Source organism: Ranitomeya variabilis, chromosome 2 (genome assembly GCF_051348905.1).
Source record: "Ranitomeya variabilis isolate aRanVar5 chromosome 2, aRanVar5.hap1, whole genome shotgun sequence".
In the NCBI taxonomy this organism is placed as follows: domain Eukaryota; kingdom Metazoa; phylum Chordata; class Amphibia; order Anura; family Dendrobatidae; genus Ranitomeya; species Ranitomeya variabilis.
In genome coordinates this window covers 377,557,214-377,578,274 of record NC_135233.1, presented here as the reverse complement: position 1 = coordinate 377,578,274, position 21,061 = coordinate 377,557,214, and the positions used below count along the sequence as shown (strand labels likewise).

Sequence of the window (21,061 nt, the reverse complement as noted above, 5' to 3'; positions counted from 1 at the left end):
TATTTGAGGTGTTTTGTTTCTGCTGATCAAGATGACTGGGTTGCTTTTTTGCCACTGGCCGAATTTGCTCTTAATAATCGGGCTAGTTCTGCCACATTGGTCTCTCCTTTTTTTTGTAATTCGGGGTTTCATCCTCGTTTTTCCTCTGGTCAGGTGGAGTCTTCGGATTGTCCTGGAGTGGACGTGGTGGTGGACAGGCTACATCAGATTTGGAATCAGGTGGTGGACAATTTGAAGTTATCTCAGGAGAAGACTCAGCAGTTTGCTAATCGCCGTCGCCGCGTGGGTCCCCGACTTCTTGTTGGGGATTTGGTGTGGTTGTCTTCTCGTTTTGTCCCTATGAAGGTCTCTTCTCCTAAGTTCAAGCCTCGGTTCATCGGTCCTTATAGGATCTCGGAGATTCTTAACCCTGTATCTTTTCGTTTGGATCTCCCAGCATCGTTTGCTATTCATAATGTGTTCCATCGGTCGTTGTTGCGGAGGTATGAGGTGCCCATTGTTCCTTCGGTTGAGCCTCCTGCTCCGGTGCTGGTGGAGGGAGAATTGGAGTATGTTGTTGAGAAGATCTTGGATTCTCGTGTTTCCAGACGCAAACTCCAGTATTTGGTTAAGTGGAAGGGTTATGGTCAGGAGGATAATTCCTGGGTGGTCGCCTCCGATGTTCATGCGACTGATTTGGTCCGCGCCTTCCATAGAGCTCACCCTGATCGCCCTGGGGGTTCTCGTGAGGGTTCGGTGACCCCTCCTCAAGGGGGGGGTACTGTTGTGGATTCTGTTTGTGGGCTCCCTCTGGTGGTTACTGCTGGTACTGGGTGACTTTGGTGGGTTGCGGCCTTTGGTTTCCACCTGTCCATCAGAGGCTGGGTGGTTCCTATTTTACCTGGCCTTTCTGTCATTCCCTTGCCGGCTATCAATGTATTCAGATGTGCTCTGTTTGGTTCCTGCCTACCTGCTCCCAGATCTTTCAGGATAAGCTAAGTGCTGATTTTCAGTTGTTGGTTTTTTTGTCCAGCTTGCTTATTATGTCTCTATGCTAGCTGGTAGCTCTAGTGGACTGAGGTGCTCCCCATGTGCCATGAGTTGGCACATGGGTTCTTGTAATCTCAGGATGGTTTTTTTGATTAGGGTTTTTTGCTGACCGCTCAGACCCCTTTTGTATCGTTCTGCTTTCTAGTTTACAGCGGGCCTCAATTTGCTGAACCTATATATATCATCTCTATGTGTGTGCCTTCCTCTCATTTCACCGTCAATACATGTGGGGGGCAACTATACCTTTTGGGGTTCATTCCTCTGGAGGCAAGTGAGGTCTTTATTTTCTCTGCAGTACTAGTTAGCTCTTAGGCTGGTGCGTGGCGTCAAGAACCAACGTAGGCACGCTCCCTGGCTATCTCTAGTTGCGTTTGTCAGGCGTAGGGCAGCGGTCAGCCCAGGTTCCATCACCCTAGAGCTCGTCCGATATTTTGTATTACTTTGCTTGTCCCTTGCTATCCCTAGCCATTGGGATTCATTACAGACCCCACAGTTGCACCTTCCTACACTTTGCCTCACTCCCTACCTTTTCTCGCTGTCTCAGGGTCCCCACATCTGCACCTTCCTACACCTTGCCTCACTCCCTACCTTTACTCGCTGTCTCATGGTCCCCACAGCTGCACCTGCGTACACCTTGCTTCACTCCCTATCTTTTCTTGCTGTGTCAGAGTCCCCACAGCTGCACCTTCATACACCTTGCCTCACTCCCTACCTTTTCTCGCTGTCTCAGGGTACCCCACAGCTGCACCTTCCTACACCTTGCCTCACTCCCTACCTTTACTCGCTGTCTCATGGTCCCCACAGCTGCACCTGCGTACACCTTGCCTCACTCCTTATCTTTTCTTGCTGTGTCAGAGTACCCACAGCTGCACCTTCCTACACCTTGCCTCACTCCCTACCTTTACTCGCTGTCTCATGGTCCCCACAGCTGCACCTGCGTACACCTTGCCTCACTCCCTACCTTTACTCGCTGTCTCATGGTCCCCACAGTTGCACCTTCCTACACCTTGCCTCACTCCCTACCTTTTCTCGCTGTCTCAGGGTACCCCACAGCTGCACCTTCCTTGACTCCTGGGTTACTATGGTGCTAATGCTGAGCTCCAGTTCCTCCCTATTCCATGTCTCTATACACCAAGGATGTACTATTTACATCTTGCGTCCAATTTGCCACTTCTACACTCCGATTGCTTTTTTCACTTCTCCTGTTCTTCCTTCCTGGCACACACTGCAGCCCATCTTACATCTTCGTAACTAAAGACCCAGAAATCTCTGACAACTCCTTTATGTTACCAAACTCTCCCCCCTGCTGCAGGACCTGGCATCGCTATTAATCCTTTGTTTCCTTAATGTAATCACATTTAAAGGGATTATAAAACATTGTACAATTACATCAAGCATCAAAGCATTCCCATCTCCAAGATCCTATCCCAATATGTAGTAGGTGTGATAATAAAAATATTAACAAATACCTCCATTTAGAAATGTAATATTCCTCTTCTGATTCGCTACGTCGTTTACTTTCAGGGCATTGCAGTAGCTTCGGTATCCATGGTTATGACCACTCATGTAGTGACAGTTAGTTGTTAGTGGTCATAACCATGGATACCAAAGCTACAGCAATGTCCTGTACATGGGGTAAAGGACATAGATAATAAGAAGAACTATACTACATTTCTAATTGGAGGTATTTGCTAAAGTTATTATTATTACACCTACTACAAATTGAGATAGGATCTTGGAAATGGGCACCGCAACCGGAGCTCATCTTTTGCCACGTGTGGAGGGAGATCAGCTCCTGAGCCCTGTACACACGCAATCATGTACATGTATGTGATATTGCATTTAGGGGTTAAAAGGACCAACGACAATTAACGGAAACATAACAGTCGTTAGTGCCATCCTTCTGTCACTATGCAAGGTCTTGTTCTTGGCAGCACATCCTTTGTTTACATGGGGAAACGTGCTGGCGATTTTTACACTGACGTAATCCCCATGTAGAAGGGATTTTCTTATTTTTTGGCTTATTGACAACATATTTAGACGAGTCAATTCTAGATTCGTGTAAATGTGACATAATACGTTCTCCCTCCATTATCTGACATCAATCTGGGTAATTATTACACGTTTTACAACTTATTATGCAACACGGCTGTAACTATGCACCCTGCACCGCACGCCCTGCCTGTCCTCGGCAATGACGAATTGGAACGTTGCCCAGGACCTATATAAACACATAGGACGCAGGGCAGCCCGAGCTGTAGTCGGGGGGACTCGCGATGGCACTGAATATCGCATCCACACTTCTCCTGGCCACTGGAGTCACTCTCCTTTTTTATCTCATTAGATGGTGGGGTAGGGTCAAACAGAAGGACCTCCCCCCAGGACCCACACCTCTGCCCGGCTTGGGGAACATCCATCAAATCAGCACCACAGAACTACCGCGGTCATTAGTTAAGGTAAGAGCGCACAATTTGTGACAGTCTGTGTCACTTGCTCTGTGGCTTGCGGTAGTTTCCTTACAATCAATATTTTATCAGCAGGAGATTATCACTGCAGGACTAGGTGTCATGTGCAGACCAGTCATGCTGATCTGTGACTCCGCCCCCACCACTGATTGGCAGATTGCTGACAATGTACAGTGTACACAGGCCAATTCGTGATGTGGGCGGAGTCATACACAGCTTAACATTCTGAGCACTGCTACATTTACAGCAGAAAAAGCAGCGTCTGGGTAAAACTTTCTTGCACTGGACAGGATGCAGATTTGTAATACACTCATGCGAACATGGCCAAAGAGTTACATCCATCATTTTGTTTTATTTTCTAGCTGAGTAAGACATATGGACCCGTCTATACCATCTACTTGGCAAATCTGCGGACCATAGTACTGATTGGGTACGATGCTGTGAAGGAAGCGCTGGTGGACTACAGCGACGCGTTTAGTGATAGGGGAGACACCGGAATAGGAGAGTTTTTTGCTAAAAAATTTGGTAAGTTGTAAAGTGAATATTTCATCTAAAAATGTCAGTCATTGTACAGGAGGAGGAGGAGGTGAGCTGTGATATCACCTATTGTGAATGATGGATCCTGTGTTAGCTACTGTATATAGAGGTGGTATCAGTCATTGTACAGGAGGAGGAGGAGGTGAGCTGTGATATCACCTATTGTGTATGATGGATCCTGTGTTATCTACTGTATATAGAGGTGTTAACAGTCATTGTACAGGAGGGGGAGGAGGTGAGCTGTGACATCACCTATTGTGAATGTTGGATCCTGTGTTATCTACTGTATATAGAGTTGTTATGAGTCATTGTGCAGGAGGGGGAGGAGGTGAGCTGCGATATCTCCTATTGTGAATGGAGGATCCTGTGTTATCTACTGTATATAGAGGTGTTATCAGTCATTGTACAGGAGGAGGAGGTGAGCTGTGACGTCACCTATTGTGAATGGTGGATCCTGTGTTATCTACTGTATATAGAGTTGTTATCAGTCATTGTACAGGAGGAGGAGGAGGTGAGCTGTGACACCACCTATTGTGAATGGTGGATCCTGCGTTATCTACTGTATATAGAGGTGTTATCAGTCATTGTACAGGAGGAGGAGGAGGTGAGCTGTGACATCACCTATTGTGAATGGTGGATCCTGTGTTATCTACTGTATATAGAGGTGTTATCAGTCATTGTACAGGAGGAGGAGGTGAGCTGTGACATCACCTATTGTGAATGGTGGATCCTGTGTTATCTACTGTATATAGAGTTGTTATCAGTCATTGTACAGGAGAAAGTGAGATGTGACATCACATATTGTGAATGGTGGATCCTGTGTTATCTACTGTATATAGAGGTGTTATCAGTCATTGTACAGGAGGAAGAGGTGAGCTGTGACATCACCTATTGTGAATGGTGGATCCTGTGTTATCTACTGTATATAGAGGTGTTATCAGTCATTGTACAGGAGGAGGAGGAGGTGAGCTGTGATGTCACCTATTGTGATTGGTGGATCCTGTGTAACCTAGTGTATATAGCGTTGTTATCAGTTATTGTACAGGAGGAGGAGGTGAGCTGTGACATCAGCTATTGTGAATGGTGGATCCTGTGTTATCTACTGTATATAGAGGTGTTATCAGTCATTGTACAGGAGGAGGAGGAGGAGGTGAGCTGTGATGTCACCTATTGTGAATGGTGGATCCTGTGTGATCTACTGTATATAGTGTTGTTATCAGTCATTGTACAGGAGGAGGAGGTGAGCTGTGACATCACCTATTGTGGATGGTGGATCCTGTGTTATCTACTGTATATAGAGGTGTTATAAGTCATTGTACAGGAGGAGGTGAGCTGTGATATTGTGAGGGGTACAAGGGCCGTAGTCATGGCTGACATATATTGCTTAATTGTGCCCTGGTTCCCCATCACATAAATACAATGTCCCCTTTTCAGCATACCTTCTGCGTCTCCCTCTGCACCGTCAGGGTCCTATTGGGGCTGTGGAAGTTCTGCCGCTGGCGGTGTTACGCATAAAGAGACAAAGTCCAAGTTCAACTTAAAACAGACAACTTTACTGGTTTCTTCTCTCAGCACATCCATGTTTTTTGAAGCATCAACATAGGGTTCCACAGTTTACATCCTTCGCTTTCCCTGTGCTCTCCCTCATGTCCTTCAGCACGTTCCCGGATTATACCATCGTATCCGATGTCGCAGCGTCCTCCCTGTCCAGCTTCACTACTTTTAGGAGTTCCTCTGCCTGCTTTGCACCAGACAAAAGGGCATCTGCCCACGTAGTAAGCTGGCACATAATAGAGCCACCTGCGTTCCTGTGCTGCTGCAATTCCTGATCTCCTGGCCTTGGATGTCTGGGCTTCTAGCTTCCAACGTTACGGGGCCCACTGTGTTACCCCGGGCCCTAGGGCCCTCCGGGACTGCCCGGGCTCTCTGGCCCTCCTGGGCTGGCTGAGCTCCCTGGCCCCACTAAATTCCAACAAGGAAATACTCCTGTCTTATCCACAGCTGGCCCCTCCTATGTTAACTATTACTCTTCCTATTGAAGCTACTGTACTAAGGTATCTCCATCTAGTGTCCTAATCATGTACTGCATTTTCCCTATTCACAATATACATAGCAGCATTTAGTAGTAAAACATATACAGTAAGAACATTTAACCAAGAGAAGGGTGGGGGTCTTTTCAGCCTTTGTAACCCCTTACATTATCACCTATTGTGAATGGTGGATCCTGTGTTATCTACTGTGTATAGAATTGTTATAATCTGCTGTGAATTTTAAACCCTGTGTCCTCAGCTGTATATAGAGGTGTTACCTTTCATTGTAACCCTGTCTGTGATGACAATGAGACTGTTGAAAATTCTTCTGCAATAAATAGCAAGAAGTATAAGTCTAAATGAGCTTTTCAGGTAAGTATGAAAATTACAAGATTTCATTTTTTTATGCAGATTGTGATATGAAAATAAATAAATAGATAAATAATGTATTTCACACAAAAACGTGATTTATTCTATCGGTCATTTTCTGATGATAAATTTCTGGTAATAGATGAAGAGAATGATAATAGATGGATCATGTCACTGTGAATTACTGTATGATGCTACATCGGTGCGGGGTCAATATTAGATCGTTCCTCGTCACGCTCATCAGAGAGATGTGAATGCTCTGTGATGGTATCGAACGCTCTGTGACGTATCGGACGCTCTGTGAGAGTATCAGGCGCTCTGTGATGGTATTGGATGCTTTGTGATGGTATCGGACTCTCTGTGAGGGTATCGGACTCTCTGTGACGGTATCGGACGCTCTGTGACAGTATCAGGCGCTCTGTGACAGTATCAGGCGCTCTGTGACGGTATCGGCTGCTCTGTGAGGGTATCGGGCACTCTATGACAGTATCGGACACTCTGTGACGGTATCGGACGGTCTGTGAGGGTATCGGGCGCTCTATGACGGTATCAGATGATCTGTGATGGTATCGGACGCTCTGTGACAGTATCGGACGCTCTGTGAGGGTATCGGGCGCTCTGTGGCGGTATCGGACTCTCTGTGAGGGTATCGGGCACTCTGTGATGGTATCGGACTCTCTGTGATGGTATCGGACGTTCTGTGACGTATCGGACACTCTGTGAGGGTATCGGGCGCTCTGTGACAGTATCGGGCGCTCTATGACGGTATCGGATGATCTTTGATGGTATTAGATGCTCTGTGACAGTATCGGACACTCTGTGAGGGTATCGGGCGCTCTGTGATGGTATTGGGGGCTCTATGACAGTATCGGATGCTCTATGACGGTATCGGATGATCTGTGATGGTATCGGATGCTCTGTGATGGTATCGGACGCTCTGTGAGGGTATCGGACGCTCTGTGAGGGTATCGGGCACTCTGTGATGGTATTGGACTCTCTGTGATGGTATCGGACGTTCTGTGACGTATCGGACGCTCTGTGAGGGTATCGGGCGCTCTGTGACAGTATCAGGCGCTCTATGACGGTATCGGATGATCTTTGATGGTATTAGACGCTCTGTGACAGTATCGGACACTCTGTGAGGGTATCGGGCGCTCTGTGATGGTATTGGGGGCTCTATGACAGTATCGGATGCTCTATGACGGTATCGGTGATCTGTGATGGTATCGGATGCTCTGTGATGGTATCTGACGCTCTGTGAGGGTATCAGGCGCTCTATGACAGTATCGGACGCTCTATGACGGTATTGCATGATCTGTGATGGTATTGGACGCTCTGTGATGGTATTGGATTCTCTCTGAGGGTATCTGGCGCTCTGTGACAGTATCGGGTGCTCTGTGATATATCGGGCGCTCTGCGAGGGTATCGGGCGTTCTGTGACGGTATCGGACAAATTACTGTATATTTGTGAAATTTCAGAACTAGCTATATAAATCCTTACCTTTATCGTTCTATAGAAAACAAAGACTTTATTAGGTAAAGGTAAAAAAATGCAAAACTTGAGATAAAAGCTTTTAATGTGGTTGTCAGTACACCCACGGCCACTTTCCTCTGCGTTCAGTGCCGCATCTAGAAGTGCCATTTTTGGAAAACAACACCCATGTTTTTCTAAACCTAGACACCCCCTTTAACCCATTGCTTGAACTTACAGGGGTCATTGCCAGCAATGGAGAAAGATGGAAGATCCTTCGTCGATTTTCATTGACAACTATGAGAAATTTTGGGATGGGAAAGAGAAGCATCGAAGAAAGAATCCAAGAAGAAGCGCGATGTCTCACCGAGAAATTCATGAAGGAGAAAGGTTGGCGCAATTTTAAAATATATGTTCTTGGGTCGGTCATACATATCTGATGGCCATCACATAAAGGATTGGACATGTTCATATTCAGCATGTCTGATCCTTCTTTTCCAAAATGCTGACGATTGTATCGTTGCCCCTGTACATGTTAGATCAATGGCTACAAGCAGAAATCCTCGTATTTACAGCCTCGACTGCTTATATAAATGCTGCTTTGGTGTCTGCCATTAATACCTCTTTCAGTAGGACATAACTGCTCTAACCGTAAAGAACCCTTTCCTCTTTATCTGCCAAAATTGCCTTTCCTCCACGCGTAATGAATGCCCCCCTTGTTCCTATGTATTGACCAGACATATTTTGCCAGTTTCTCTAATGATTAATGACTCTTCATATTCACTTGCAGACGCTCCTATTAACCCTTTATATGTGATGCGACAAGCCGTTTCCAATGTTATTTGCTCCGTCGTGTTCGGTGAAAGATTCGACTACGAAGATCAAAAATTCTTGACCCTTTTGTCTTATATTAATGATATTTTCCAGGTGATAAACACCCGCTGGGGGCAGGTAAATATTACACAATGTGTGCAGGGAGTGCAGAGGTAACAGCCCACCTAATTCCTGGCAAGTTAGTAAGAACTAGGGGACAGATGGAAAAGAAAAGGATAAGGGGCGGCAGGATCTGACAACACAGGGTTTATTTGTAATCTGTAGCCATGGAGAATGTATGGTCTGAATACAAAAGGTAACTTCAAAATTCTGAGGCCTAAAGCGATTCAAAATATCTGTGCCATTTTACAGGTTATCAGGCTTAAAGGAAATCTGTCAGCAACATAATATGGGGCTGAGACCCTGATTCCAGCAATGTGTCACTTGCTAGGCTGCTTGGTTATTTCAGTGTTTTATCAGCAGGAGATTATCACTACAGGACTAGGTGTCCCCTGCCTCCTGGTCCAACCACGCCCCCAGCACTGATTGGCAGCTTTCTGTCTATGCACAATGTACACAGAAGTAGCCAATCAGTGGTGTGGGCGGGGTTATACAGGGCTCACTGCTAGATCTGCAGCAGAGAAAACAGGGATTCTATCATTACTACTGAACCTAGTAAACTGGAATCAGGGTCTCTGCCCCTACATTATGCTGCTCTCTGATTACACAGCAAAAACATGCTTTAAATTAAATAAAATCTGTCATAGTCATCGGCTGTCACCCGGGTATCTGTACTTATCTGTGCCTACGATTGACTGGAAGGTTTTTGTTTCTCTTATGATGCGCCTATCCAGTTACCTGACCGCTGCAGCCGATTACAGTTTACATGTACTGAAGGAATCCAAAAAAACAATTTAGAAAGGTGAATAAGAATATAAATATGACACAGAACCAACAAAGTAATAGTGTTGTTGTTTTTTATTTCTTCTTTCCTAAATTAGCTCTTTAACATGCTTCCCACCGTGATGCCGCACATTCCTGGTCCTCATCAGAAGATCTTCAGCTGCACAGACAGCCTGAAAGAATTTATCAATGAGATGATAAAGAGCCATCGAGCCTCCCTGGACGAGAACTGCCCCCGAGACTTCATAGACTGCTTCCTCATCAAGATGGAGGAGGTGAGATATTACGAGACCCCCGAGGGTCGCGCCTTGTATCTAGAGAACATCCGTAATCACTAAGATAAGTGGCTGACATCAAACCTTCCAGTTTGTTGCACTTCGCTTTGACTCCTATTTGCACATTTTTCATAACTTTTTATATTTGAAAAAAAATAATTAATATTTTTTTTTTAGGAAAAAAAGAGCCAAGGCACAGAATTTCATGACGAGAATCTACAGGCGACGATATTAGACTTATTTTTTGCTGGAACGGAGACGACTAGTTTGACGCTGAGATACGGTTTTCTTATACTAATGAAATATCCTGAAATACAAGGTGATCATTTTAATGCCTGTTTCTAATATTTTACCTTTCGAAAACTTTGCATGTTGATCCAGGCGCGTGGTGTAATAGTAGCTGCAAAGCAGAATAAAACGTTTTAATCTTTTTTTAATTCTGCCTTTCCATTGCAGAGATATAAGCGAACAAAGTATTTGGCACCTAATGAGTTAAGATTTGTTAAGTCCAAGTGGATATTGTCACATAGCAACTTATACAGGAAGTGCACGCCCCCAGTGAAAGCTCTCTGTTAACACCCACTTAGACTTAACAAAAGTTAACTCATTAGGTGCCAAAAACTTTGATGGCTAATATCTCCGGAATGGAGAGGCGAAATTTAAAAATTCCAAAACGTTTTATTCTGCTCTTCAGCCACTATTATACCTTTTAGCATCTTTACCTACTTTGAAGATGTATTCTGTCTTTTTGGTCCCGATGTGGCAACATTTTCACCAGAAGTGGGTTTTGGTTTTAAAATGATACAAGACTAAACAAATATGTCCTTTGTTCCATTTTGTAAATTTCAGAAAAGATCCACAAAGAGATTGATAATGTAATAGGCAAAGATCGCTGTCCATCAATAGAAGATAAGAGTAAAATGCCGTATACAGAAGCCGTAATCCACGAGATCCAGAGGTTTGCCGACATCGTCCCCACAGGAGTGCCCCACGCCGTCAGCAAGGACACCACCTTCAGAGGATATCACATCCCTAAGGTACGGAATGATCTTGTCTTATCCACCACACCGGACAATTGTTTGGCCTTGGGTAGATGTGGGGTTTAGCAGCACCTGCGCCACTGGCAATATTCTGTCTGTATCGGCAAGTTTGACTTTCTCAGCTCTTCACCCCTTTCTATCTTTTCAGTTTTTGAACCAAGACTGACACTTAACTCTTTGTGTTTTAACTCTTACCCTACTCTTACCTATACAGTAACTAGTGGTTGTACCTCTGATTCACCGGGATATCCTACCTAAAAAAAAGTTGTGTCGCTACTTCTCAATGTCTTGGTTCAATTCTTTCAAATCAACTGGATCTCACTCCTATCAACTACCAACTAGATCTCACTCCTACCAACTTCAAACCCAAACTCACTTATCAACTACTGTACATCTCACTCCTATCAACTAGATCTCACTCCTATCAACTGCAAACTAGATCTCACTTCTATCAACTAGATTTCACTCCTATCAACTGCAAAGTAGATCTCACTCCTATCAACTAGATCTCACTCCTATCAACTACCAACTAGATCTCACTCCTATCAACTACCAACTAGATCTCACTCCTATCAACTACCAAGTAGATCTCACTCCTATGAACTAAATGTCACTCCTATCAATTACCAATTAGATTTCACTCCTATCAACTTGAAACCCCAACTCGCTCCTATCAACTACCAACAAGATCTCACTCCTATGAACTAAATCTCACTCATCAATTACCAACTAGATCTCACTCCTATCAATTACCAACTAGATCTCACTCCTACCAGCTACCAACTAGATCTCACTCCTATGAACTAAATCTCACTCCTATCAACTATCAACTAGATCTCACTCCTATTAGCTACCAACTAGATCTCACTCCTATCAACTACCAACTAGATCTCACTCGTATCAGCTACCAACTAGATCTCACTCCTATCAACTACCAACTAGATCTAACTCCTATTAGCTACCAACTAGATCTCACTCCTATCAACTACCAACTAGATCTCACTCCTATCAATTACCAACTAGATCTCACTCCTATCAATTACCAACTAGATCTCACTCCTATGAACTAAATCTCACTCTTATCAATTACCAACTAGATCTCACTCCTATCAACTACCAACAAGATCTCACTCCTATGAACTAAATCTCACTCTTATCAATTACCAACTAGATCTCACTCCTACCAGCTACCAACTAGATCTCACTCCTATCAGCTACCAACTAGATCTCACTATCAACTACCAACTAGATCTCACTCCTATGAACTAAATCTCACTCTTATCAACTACCTACTAGATCTCACTCCTATTAGCTACCAACTAGATCTCACTCCTATCAGCTACCAACTAGATCTCACTCCTATCAACTACCAACTAGATCTCACTCCTATTAGCCACCAACTAGATCTCACTCCTATCAACTACCAACTAGATCTCACTCCTATCAATTACCAACTAGATCTCACTCCTACCAGCTACCAACTAGATCTCACTCCTATGAACTAAATCTCACTCCTATCAACTATCAACTAGATCTCACTCCTATTAGCTACCAACTAGATCTCACTCCTATCAACTACCAACTAGATCTCACTCGTATCAGCTACCAACTAGATCTCACTCCTATCAACTACCAACTAGATCTAACTCCTATTAGCTACCAACTAGATCTCACTCCTATCAACTACCAACTAGATCTCACTCCTATCAATTACCAACTAGATCTCACTCCTACCAGCTACCAACTAGATCTCACTCCTATGAACTAAATCTCACTCCTATCAACTATCAACTAGATCTCACTCCTATTAGCTACCAACTAGATCTCACTCCTATCAACTACCAACTAGATCTCACTCGTATCAGCTACCAACTAGATCTCACTCCTATCAACTACCAACTAGATCTAACTCCTATTAGCTACCAACTAGATCTCACTCCTATCAACTACCAACTAGATCTCACTCCTATCAACTACCAACTAGATCTCACTCCTATCAATTACCAACTAGATCTCACTCCTATCAACTACCAACAAGATCTCACTCCTATGAACTAAATCTCACTCTTATCAATTACCAACTAGATCTCACTCCTACCAGCTACCAACTAGATCTCACTCCTATCAGCTACCAACTAGATCTCACTATCAACTACCAACTAGATCTCACTCCTATGAACTAAATCTCACTCTTATCAACTACCTACTAGATCTCACTCCTATTAGCTACCAACTAGATCTCACTCCTATCAGCTACCAACTAGATCTCACTCCTATCAACTACCAACTAGATCTCACTCCTATTAGCCACCAACTAGATCTCACTCCTATCAACTACCAACTAGATCTCACTCCTATCAATTACCAACTAGATCTCACTCCTACCAGCTACCAACTAGATCTCACTCCTATCAATTACCATCTAGATCTCACTCCTATCAATTACCAACTAGATCTCACTCCTACCAGCTACCAACTAGATCTCACTCCTATCAGCTACCAACTAGATCTCACTATCAACTACCAACTAGATCTCACTCCTATGAACTAAATCTCACTCTTATCAACTACCTACTAGATCTCACTCCAATTAGCTACCAACTAGATCTCACTCCTATCAATTACCAACTAGATCTCACTCCTACCAGCTACCAACTAGATCTCACTCCTATCAATTACCAACTAGATCTCACTCCTATCAATTACCAACTAGATCTCACTCCTACCAGCTACCAACTAGATCTCACTCCTATGAACTAAATCTCACTCTTATCAACTACCTACTAGATCTCACTCCTATTAGCTACCAACTAGATCTCACTCCTATCAGCTACCAACTAGATCTCACTCCTATCAATTACCAACTAGATCTCACTCCTATCAGCTACCAACTAGATCTCACTCCTATCAGCTACCAACTAGATCTCACTCCTATCAATTGCCAACTAGATCTCACTCCTATCAATTACTAGATCTCACTCCTATCAACTACCAACTAGATCTCACTACTATCAATTACCAAAAAGATCTCACTCAGTTACCAACTAGATCTCGCGCTACTGCCACTGCCAATATTCTGTCTGAATTCGCAAGTTTGACTTTCTCAGCTCTTCACCCCTATCTTTTCAGTTTTTGAACCAAGGCTGACACTTAACTCTTTGTGTTTTAACTCTTACCCTACTCTTACCTATACAGTAACTAGTGGTTGTACCTCTGATTCACCAGGATATCCTACCTAAAAAAAAGTTGTGTCGCTACTTCCCAATGTCTTGGTTCAATTCTTTCTATCAACTGGATCTCACTCCTATCAACTAGATCTCACTCCTACCAACTTCAAACCCAAACTCACTTATCAACTACCAACTACATCTCACTCCTATCAACTAAATCTCACTCCTATCAACTGCAAACTAGATCTCACTCCTATGAGCTACCATCTAGATCTCACTCCTATCAACTGCCAACTAGATCTCAATCCTATCAACTGCAAACTAGATCTCACTCCTATGAACTAAGGGTACTGTCACACAGTGCCATTTTCATCGCTACGACGGTACGATTCGTGACGTTCTAGCGATATCCATACGATATCGCAGTGTCTGACACGCAGCAGCGATCAGGGACCCTGCTGAGAATCGTACGTCGTAGCAGATCGTTTGGAACTTTCTTTCGTCGCTTGATCACCCGCTGACATCGCTGGATCGTTGTGTGTGACAGCGATCCAGCGATGTGTTCGCTTGTAACCAGGGTAAACATCGGGTAACTAAGCGCAGGGCCGCGCTTAGTAACCCGATGTTTACCCTGGTTACCAGCGTAAACGTAAAAAAACCAAACAGTACATACTCACATTCCGGTGTCTGTCCTCCGGCGTCTCAGCTTCTCTGCACTGTGAGCGCCTGCCGGCCGGAAAGCGAGCACAGCGGTGACGTCACCGCTCTGCTTTCCGGCTATGGTGCTTACACAGTGGAGAGAAGCAGAACGCCGGGGAACAGACACCGGAATGTGTCAGATCTCACTCCTATTAGCCACCAACTAGATCTCACTCCTATCAACTACCAACTAGATCTCACTCCTATCAATTACCAACTAGATCTCACTCCTACCAGCTACCAACTAGATCTCACTCCTATGAACTAAATCTCACTCCTATCAACTATCAACTAGATCTCACTCCTATTAGCTACCAACTAGATCTCACTCCTATCAACTACCAACTAGATCTCACTCGTATCAGCTACCAACTAGATCTCACTCCTATCAACTACCAACTAGATCTAACTCCTATTAGCTACCAACTAGATCTCACTCCTATCAACTACCAACTAGATCTCACTCCTATCAATTACCAACTAGATCTCACTCCTACCAGCTACCAACTAGATCTCACTCCTATGAACTAAATCTCACTCCTATCAACTATCAACTAGATCTCACTCCTATTAGCTACCAACTAGATCTCACTCCTATCAACTACCAACTAGATCTCACTCGTATCAGCTACCAACTAGATCTCACTCCTATCAACTACCAACTAGATCTAACTCCTATTAGCTACCAACTAGATCTCACTCCTATCAACTACCAACTAGATCTCACTCCTATCAACTACCAACTAGACCTCACTCCTATCAATTACCAACTAGATCTCACTCCTATCAACTACCAACAAGATCTCACTCCTATGAACTAAATCTCACTCTTATCAATTACCAACTAGATCTCACTCCTACCAGCTACCAACTAGATCTCACTCCTATCAGCTACCAACTAGATCTCACTATCAACTACCAACTAGATCTCACTCCTATGAACTAAATCTCACTCTTATCAACTACCTACTAGATCTCACTCCTATTAGCTACCAACTAGATCTCACTCCTATCAGCTACCAACTAGATCTCACTCCTATCAACTACCAACTAGATCTCACTCCTATTAGCCACCAACTAGATCTCACTCCTATCAACTACCAACTAGATCTCACTCCTATCAATTACCAACTAGATCTCACTCCTACCAGCTACCAACTAGATCTCACTCCTATCAATTACCAACTAGATCTCACTCCTATCAATTACCAACTAGATCTCAATCCTACCAGCTACCAACTAGATCTCACTCCTATCAGCTACCAACTAGATCTCACTATCAACTACCAACTAGATCTCACTCCTATGAACTAAATCTCACTCTTATCAACTACCTACTAGATCTCACTCCAATTAGCTACCAACTAGATCTCACTCCTATCAATTACCAACTAGATCTCACTCCTACCAGCTACCAACTAGATCTCACTCCTATCAATTACCAACTAGATCTCACTCCTATCAATTACCAACTAGATCTCACTCCTACCAGCTACCAACTAGATCTCACTCCTATGAACTAAATCTCACTCTTATCAACTACCTACTAGATCTCACTCCTATTAGCTACCAACTAGATCTCACTCCTATCAGCTACCAACTAGATCTCACTCCTATCAATTACCAACTAGATCTCACTCCTATCAGCTACCAACTAGATCTCACTCCTATCAGCTACCAACTAGATCTCACTCCTATCAATTGCCAACTAGATCTCACTCCTATCAATTACTAGATCTCACTCCTATCAACTACCAACTAGATCTCACTACTATCAATTACCAACTAGATCTCACTCCTATCAATTACCAACTAGATCTCACTCCTATGAACTAAATCTCACTCCTATCAACTACCAACTAAATCTTACTCCTATCAGCTACCAACTAGATCTCACTCCTATCAGCTACCAACTAGATCTCACTCCTATCAATTACCAACTAGATCTCACTCCTATGAACTAAATCTCACTCTTATCAACTACCAACTAGATCTCACTATTAGCTACCAACTAGATCTCACTCCTATCAGCTACCAACTATATCTCACTCCTATCAACTACCAACTAGATCTCAATCCTATTAGCTACCAACTAGATCTCACTCCTATCAATTACCAACTAGATCTCACTCCTATCGGCTACCAACTATATCTCACTCCTATCAGCTACCAACTAGATCTCAATCCTATTAGCTACCAACTAGATCTCACTCCTATCTATCAATTACCAACTAGATCTCACTCCCATGAGCTACCAACTAGATCTCACTCCTATCAATTACCAACTAGTTCTCACTCCCATGAGCTACCAACTAAATCTCACTCCTATCAACTACCAACTAGATCTCACTCCTATGAACTAAATCTCACTATCAACTACCAACTAGATCTCACTCCTATTAGCTACCAACTAGATCTCACTCCTATCAACTACCAACTAGATCTCACTCCTACCAGCTACCAACTAGATCTCACTCCTATCAGCTACCAACTAGATCTCACTCCTATCAACTACCAACTAGATCTCACTACTATCAGCTACCAACTAGATCTCACTCCTATCAATTACCAACTAGATCTCACTCCTATGAACTAAATCTTACTATCAACTACCAACTAGATCTCACTCCTATTAGCTACCAACTAGATCTCACTCCTATCAACTACCAACTAGATCTCACTCCTACCAGCTACCAACTAGATCTCACTCCTAGTAGCTACCAACTAGATCTCACTCCTATCAACTACCAACTAGATCTCACTACTATCAGCTACCAACTAGATCTCACTCCTATCAATTACCAACTAGATCTCACTCCTATGAACTAAATCTCACTCCTATCAACTACCAACTAAATCTTACTCCTATCAGCTACCAAATAGATCTCACTCCTATAAATTACCAACTAAATCTCACTCCTATCAGCTACCAACTAGATCTCACTCCTATCAATTACCAACTAAATCTCACTCCTATCAATTACCAACTAGATCTCACCCTATCAATTACCAACTAGATCTCACTCCTATCAATTACCAACTAGATCTCACTCCTATCAGCTACCAACTAGATCTCACTTCTATCAACTACCAACTAGATCTCACTCCTATTAGCTACCAACTAGATCTCACTCCTATCAGCTACCAACTAGATCTCACTCCTATCAATTACCAACTAGATCTCACTCCTATGAACTAAATCTCACTCCTATCAACTACCAACTAAATCTTACTCCTATCAGCTACCAACTAGATCTCACTCCTATCAATTACCAACTAGATCTCACTCCTATGAACTAAATCTCACTCTTATCAACTACCAACTAGATCTCACTATTAGCTACCAACTAGATCCCACTCCTATCAGCTACCAACTAGATCTCACGCCTATCAACTACCAATTAGATCTCACTTCTATCAGCTACCAACTATATCTCACTCCTATCAACTACCAACTAGATCTCAATCCTATTAGCTACCAACTAGATCTCACTCCTATCAATTACCAACTAGATCTCACTCCTATCGGCTACCAACTAGATCTCACTCCTATCAGCTACCAACTAGATCTCACTCCTATCAACTACCAACTAGATCTCACTCCTATGAACCAAATCTCACTATCAACTACCAACTAGATCTCACTCCTATTAGCTACCAACTAGATCTCACTCCTACCAGCTACCAACTAGATGTCACTCCTATTAGCTACCAACTAGATCTCACTCCTATCAATTACCAACTAGATTTAACTTCTATGAATTAAATCTCACTCTTATCAACTACCAACTAGATCTCACTCCTAGTAGCTACCAACTAGATCTCACTCCTATCAACTACCAACTAGATCTCACTACTATCAGCTACCAACTAGATCTCACTCCTATCAATTACCAACTAGATCTCACTCCTATGAACTAAATCTCACTCCTATCAACTACCAACTAAATCTTTCTCCTATCAGCTACCAACTAGATCTCACTCCTATAAATTACCAACTAAATCTCACTCCTATCAGCTACCAACTAGATCTCACTCCTATCAATTACCAACTAGCTCTCACTCCTATGAACTAAATCTCACTCCTATCAACTACCAACTAGATCTCACTCCTATTAGCTACCAACTAGATCTCACTTCTATCAACTACCAACTAGATCTCACTCCTACCTGCTACCAACTAGATCTCACTCCTATCAGCTACCAACTAGATCTCACTCCTATCAGCTACCAACTAGATCTCACTCCTATCAATTACCAACTAGATCTCACTCCTATGAACTAAATCTCACTCCTATCAACTACCAACTAGATCTCACTCCTATTAGCTACCAACTAGATCTCACTCCTATCAACTACCAACTAGATCTCACTCCTATCAGCTACCAACTAGATCTCACTCCTATCAACTACCAACTAGATCTCACTCCTATCCGCTACCAACTAGATCTCACTCCTATCAGCTACCAACTAGATCTCACTCCTATCAGCTACCAACTAGATCTCACTCCTATCAATTACCAACTAGATCTCACTCCTATCCGCTACCAACTAGATCTCACTCCTATTAGCTACCAACTAGATCTCACTCCTATCCGCTACCAACTAGATCTCACTCCTATCAGCTACCAACTAGATCTCACTCCTATCAGCTACCAACTAGATCTCACTCCTATCAGCTACCAACTAGATCTCACTCCTATCAATTACCAACTAGATCTCGCTCCTATCAATTACCAACTAGATCTCACTCCTATCAGCTACCAACTAAATCTCACTCCTATCAATTACCAGCTAGATCTCGCTCCTATCAATTACCAACTAGATCTCACTCCTATTTATTACCAACTACATGTTACTTTTAACCCTTCAGTTTTCTACATCTACATATGTTATATATTACTTTTTCAGGGAAGCCTTGTGTTCCCAGTCCTGACTTCTGTCCTAAAAGACCCCAAACATTTCAAAAACCCCGAGGAGTTTGATCCTGGACACTTCCTTAATGAGAAAGGCGGATTTAAAAAAAGTGATGGATTTATGCCATTCTCTACAGGTAAGATATTATTACATTTCTATGGCTAAAAGTGATCTGTAAACTATGACTGAAAATGAACCAGAGTTTATAATATGAAAATATGCTGGGTTTTTTTGTGGCTGGTGGATACGGGCTGGGATTAGGAGGACCAAAAACACCACTTGATAGGATTTGGGAATCCGTTGTTTTATTTTATTCTTACAAATACACTACAATAGATGTAAGAACCATCACATAAAACAAGGATGAGGCAGATGGAATTTCCCCGGTCAGTCCTTTCATTTCCAGGGGAGATAAGCCTCTGCCAGTGATGTGTGGCAGCTGCTTTCTTCTCTTTTTCCATTGAAAACACTTGAAGGCTCAGCTGAGCCTGGCGCTCACGTGTATGGTGGAGTCTGGAGACACAGCCTTCTGCTGACGGCTATTGTTTCACCAGCTTAAAGGCCTATTACATTAAAACCTGTCAATATCAACCATCGAATATGTATGGAGGACCTTCTCTCTAATTGAGTAAGATTTTTGGCGTGAGGTACACCACGGCTCATGAATTAGACAAGCTGCGGTGTCACGTCCTCGTTCCGCCCCAGTTCTGCCCACTTTGGCGAAGCTGGGAGAAACTGGTGTGAATACGCCAACAGTTGCAAATGGTTTCCACAACTTCCAAATTGCACAAAAGTTTTACAACTTTTCAAAGCAATTTGCACCAGAAAACAATGGCTTCTCTTTACGTTTTGCTTGATATCTTATCTTGTACACTCATTTGGTTTTCTCAGGCAAACGCATGTGTTTGGGAGAAGGCCTGGCTCGCATGGAGCTCTTCCTCTTCCTAACCACCATACTGCAGAAATTCACCCTGGAGCCGACCGCAGACAGAAGGAATCTGAACGTAAGACCCGAGCCCAACACCAATGCTTCCAAGCCTCAGGACTACCAGATGAATGTCGTCCCTCGTTTCTGAGCGGAATACGAACTTCTTACAAAAAGGAAACCTAGAAGTTCCAGAACTTCCAATATAAGGCAGCTCCTCTAATGTGGAAAGAATAGCAACTGATAAAACAATACATAGACTCGTGTGCACAAAAAATTACGCATATTTTTTTTATTTTTAGTATTTTCGTGCCACAGTAATAATGTACGGAATAGAATCAGAATTTTATACATCCGCAATTACTTTATATTAATAAAAATATCAGACTGTGACATGTCTGTAATCCTTGATGCAGTA

At 43.1% G+C, this 21,061-nt stretch overlaps 1 protein-coding gene across 1 annotated transcript; it reads left to right on the top strand.

The window, feature by feature from the left end:
• Positions 1-3,273: 3,273 nt before the first annotated feature.
• Positions 3,274-21,061, top strand: LOC143806110 (cytochrome P450 2C8-like). The gene is made up of 9 exons (XM_077286068.1): positions 3,274-3,485; positions 3,857-4,019; positions 8,142-8,291; positions 8,692-8,852; positions 9,716-9,892; positions 10,070-10,211; positions 10,742-10,929; positions 19,713-19,854; positions 20,610-21,061. The coding sequence occupies exons 1-9, from the start codon at positions 3,306-3,308 to the stop codon at positions 20,792-20,794; spliced, it is 1,488 nt and encodes a 495-aa protein (XP_077142183.1). The 5' UTR covers positions 3,274-3,305; the 3' UTR covers positions 20,795-21,061.

Coding starts and splice junctions, on each gene's coding strand:
- LOC143806110 (XM_077286068.1), top strand. CDS start 3,306: ATGGCACTGAATATCGCATCCACACTTCTCCTGGCCACTGGAGTCACT. Junction 10,930..19,712: donor GAGGATATCACATCCCTAAG/GTACGGAATGAT, acceptor TTACTTTTTCAG/GGAAGCCTTGTGTTCCCAGT. Junction 19,855..20,609: donor ATTTATGCCATTCTCTACAG/GTAAGATATTAT, acceptor TGGTTTTCTCAG/GCAAACGCATGTGTTTGGGA.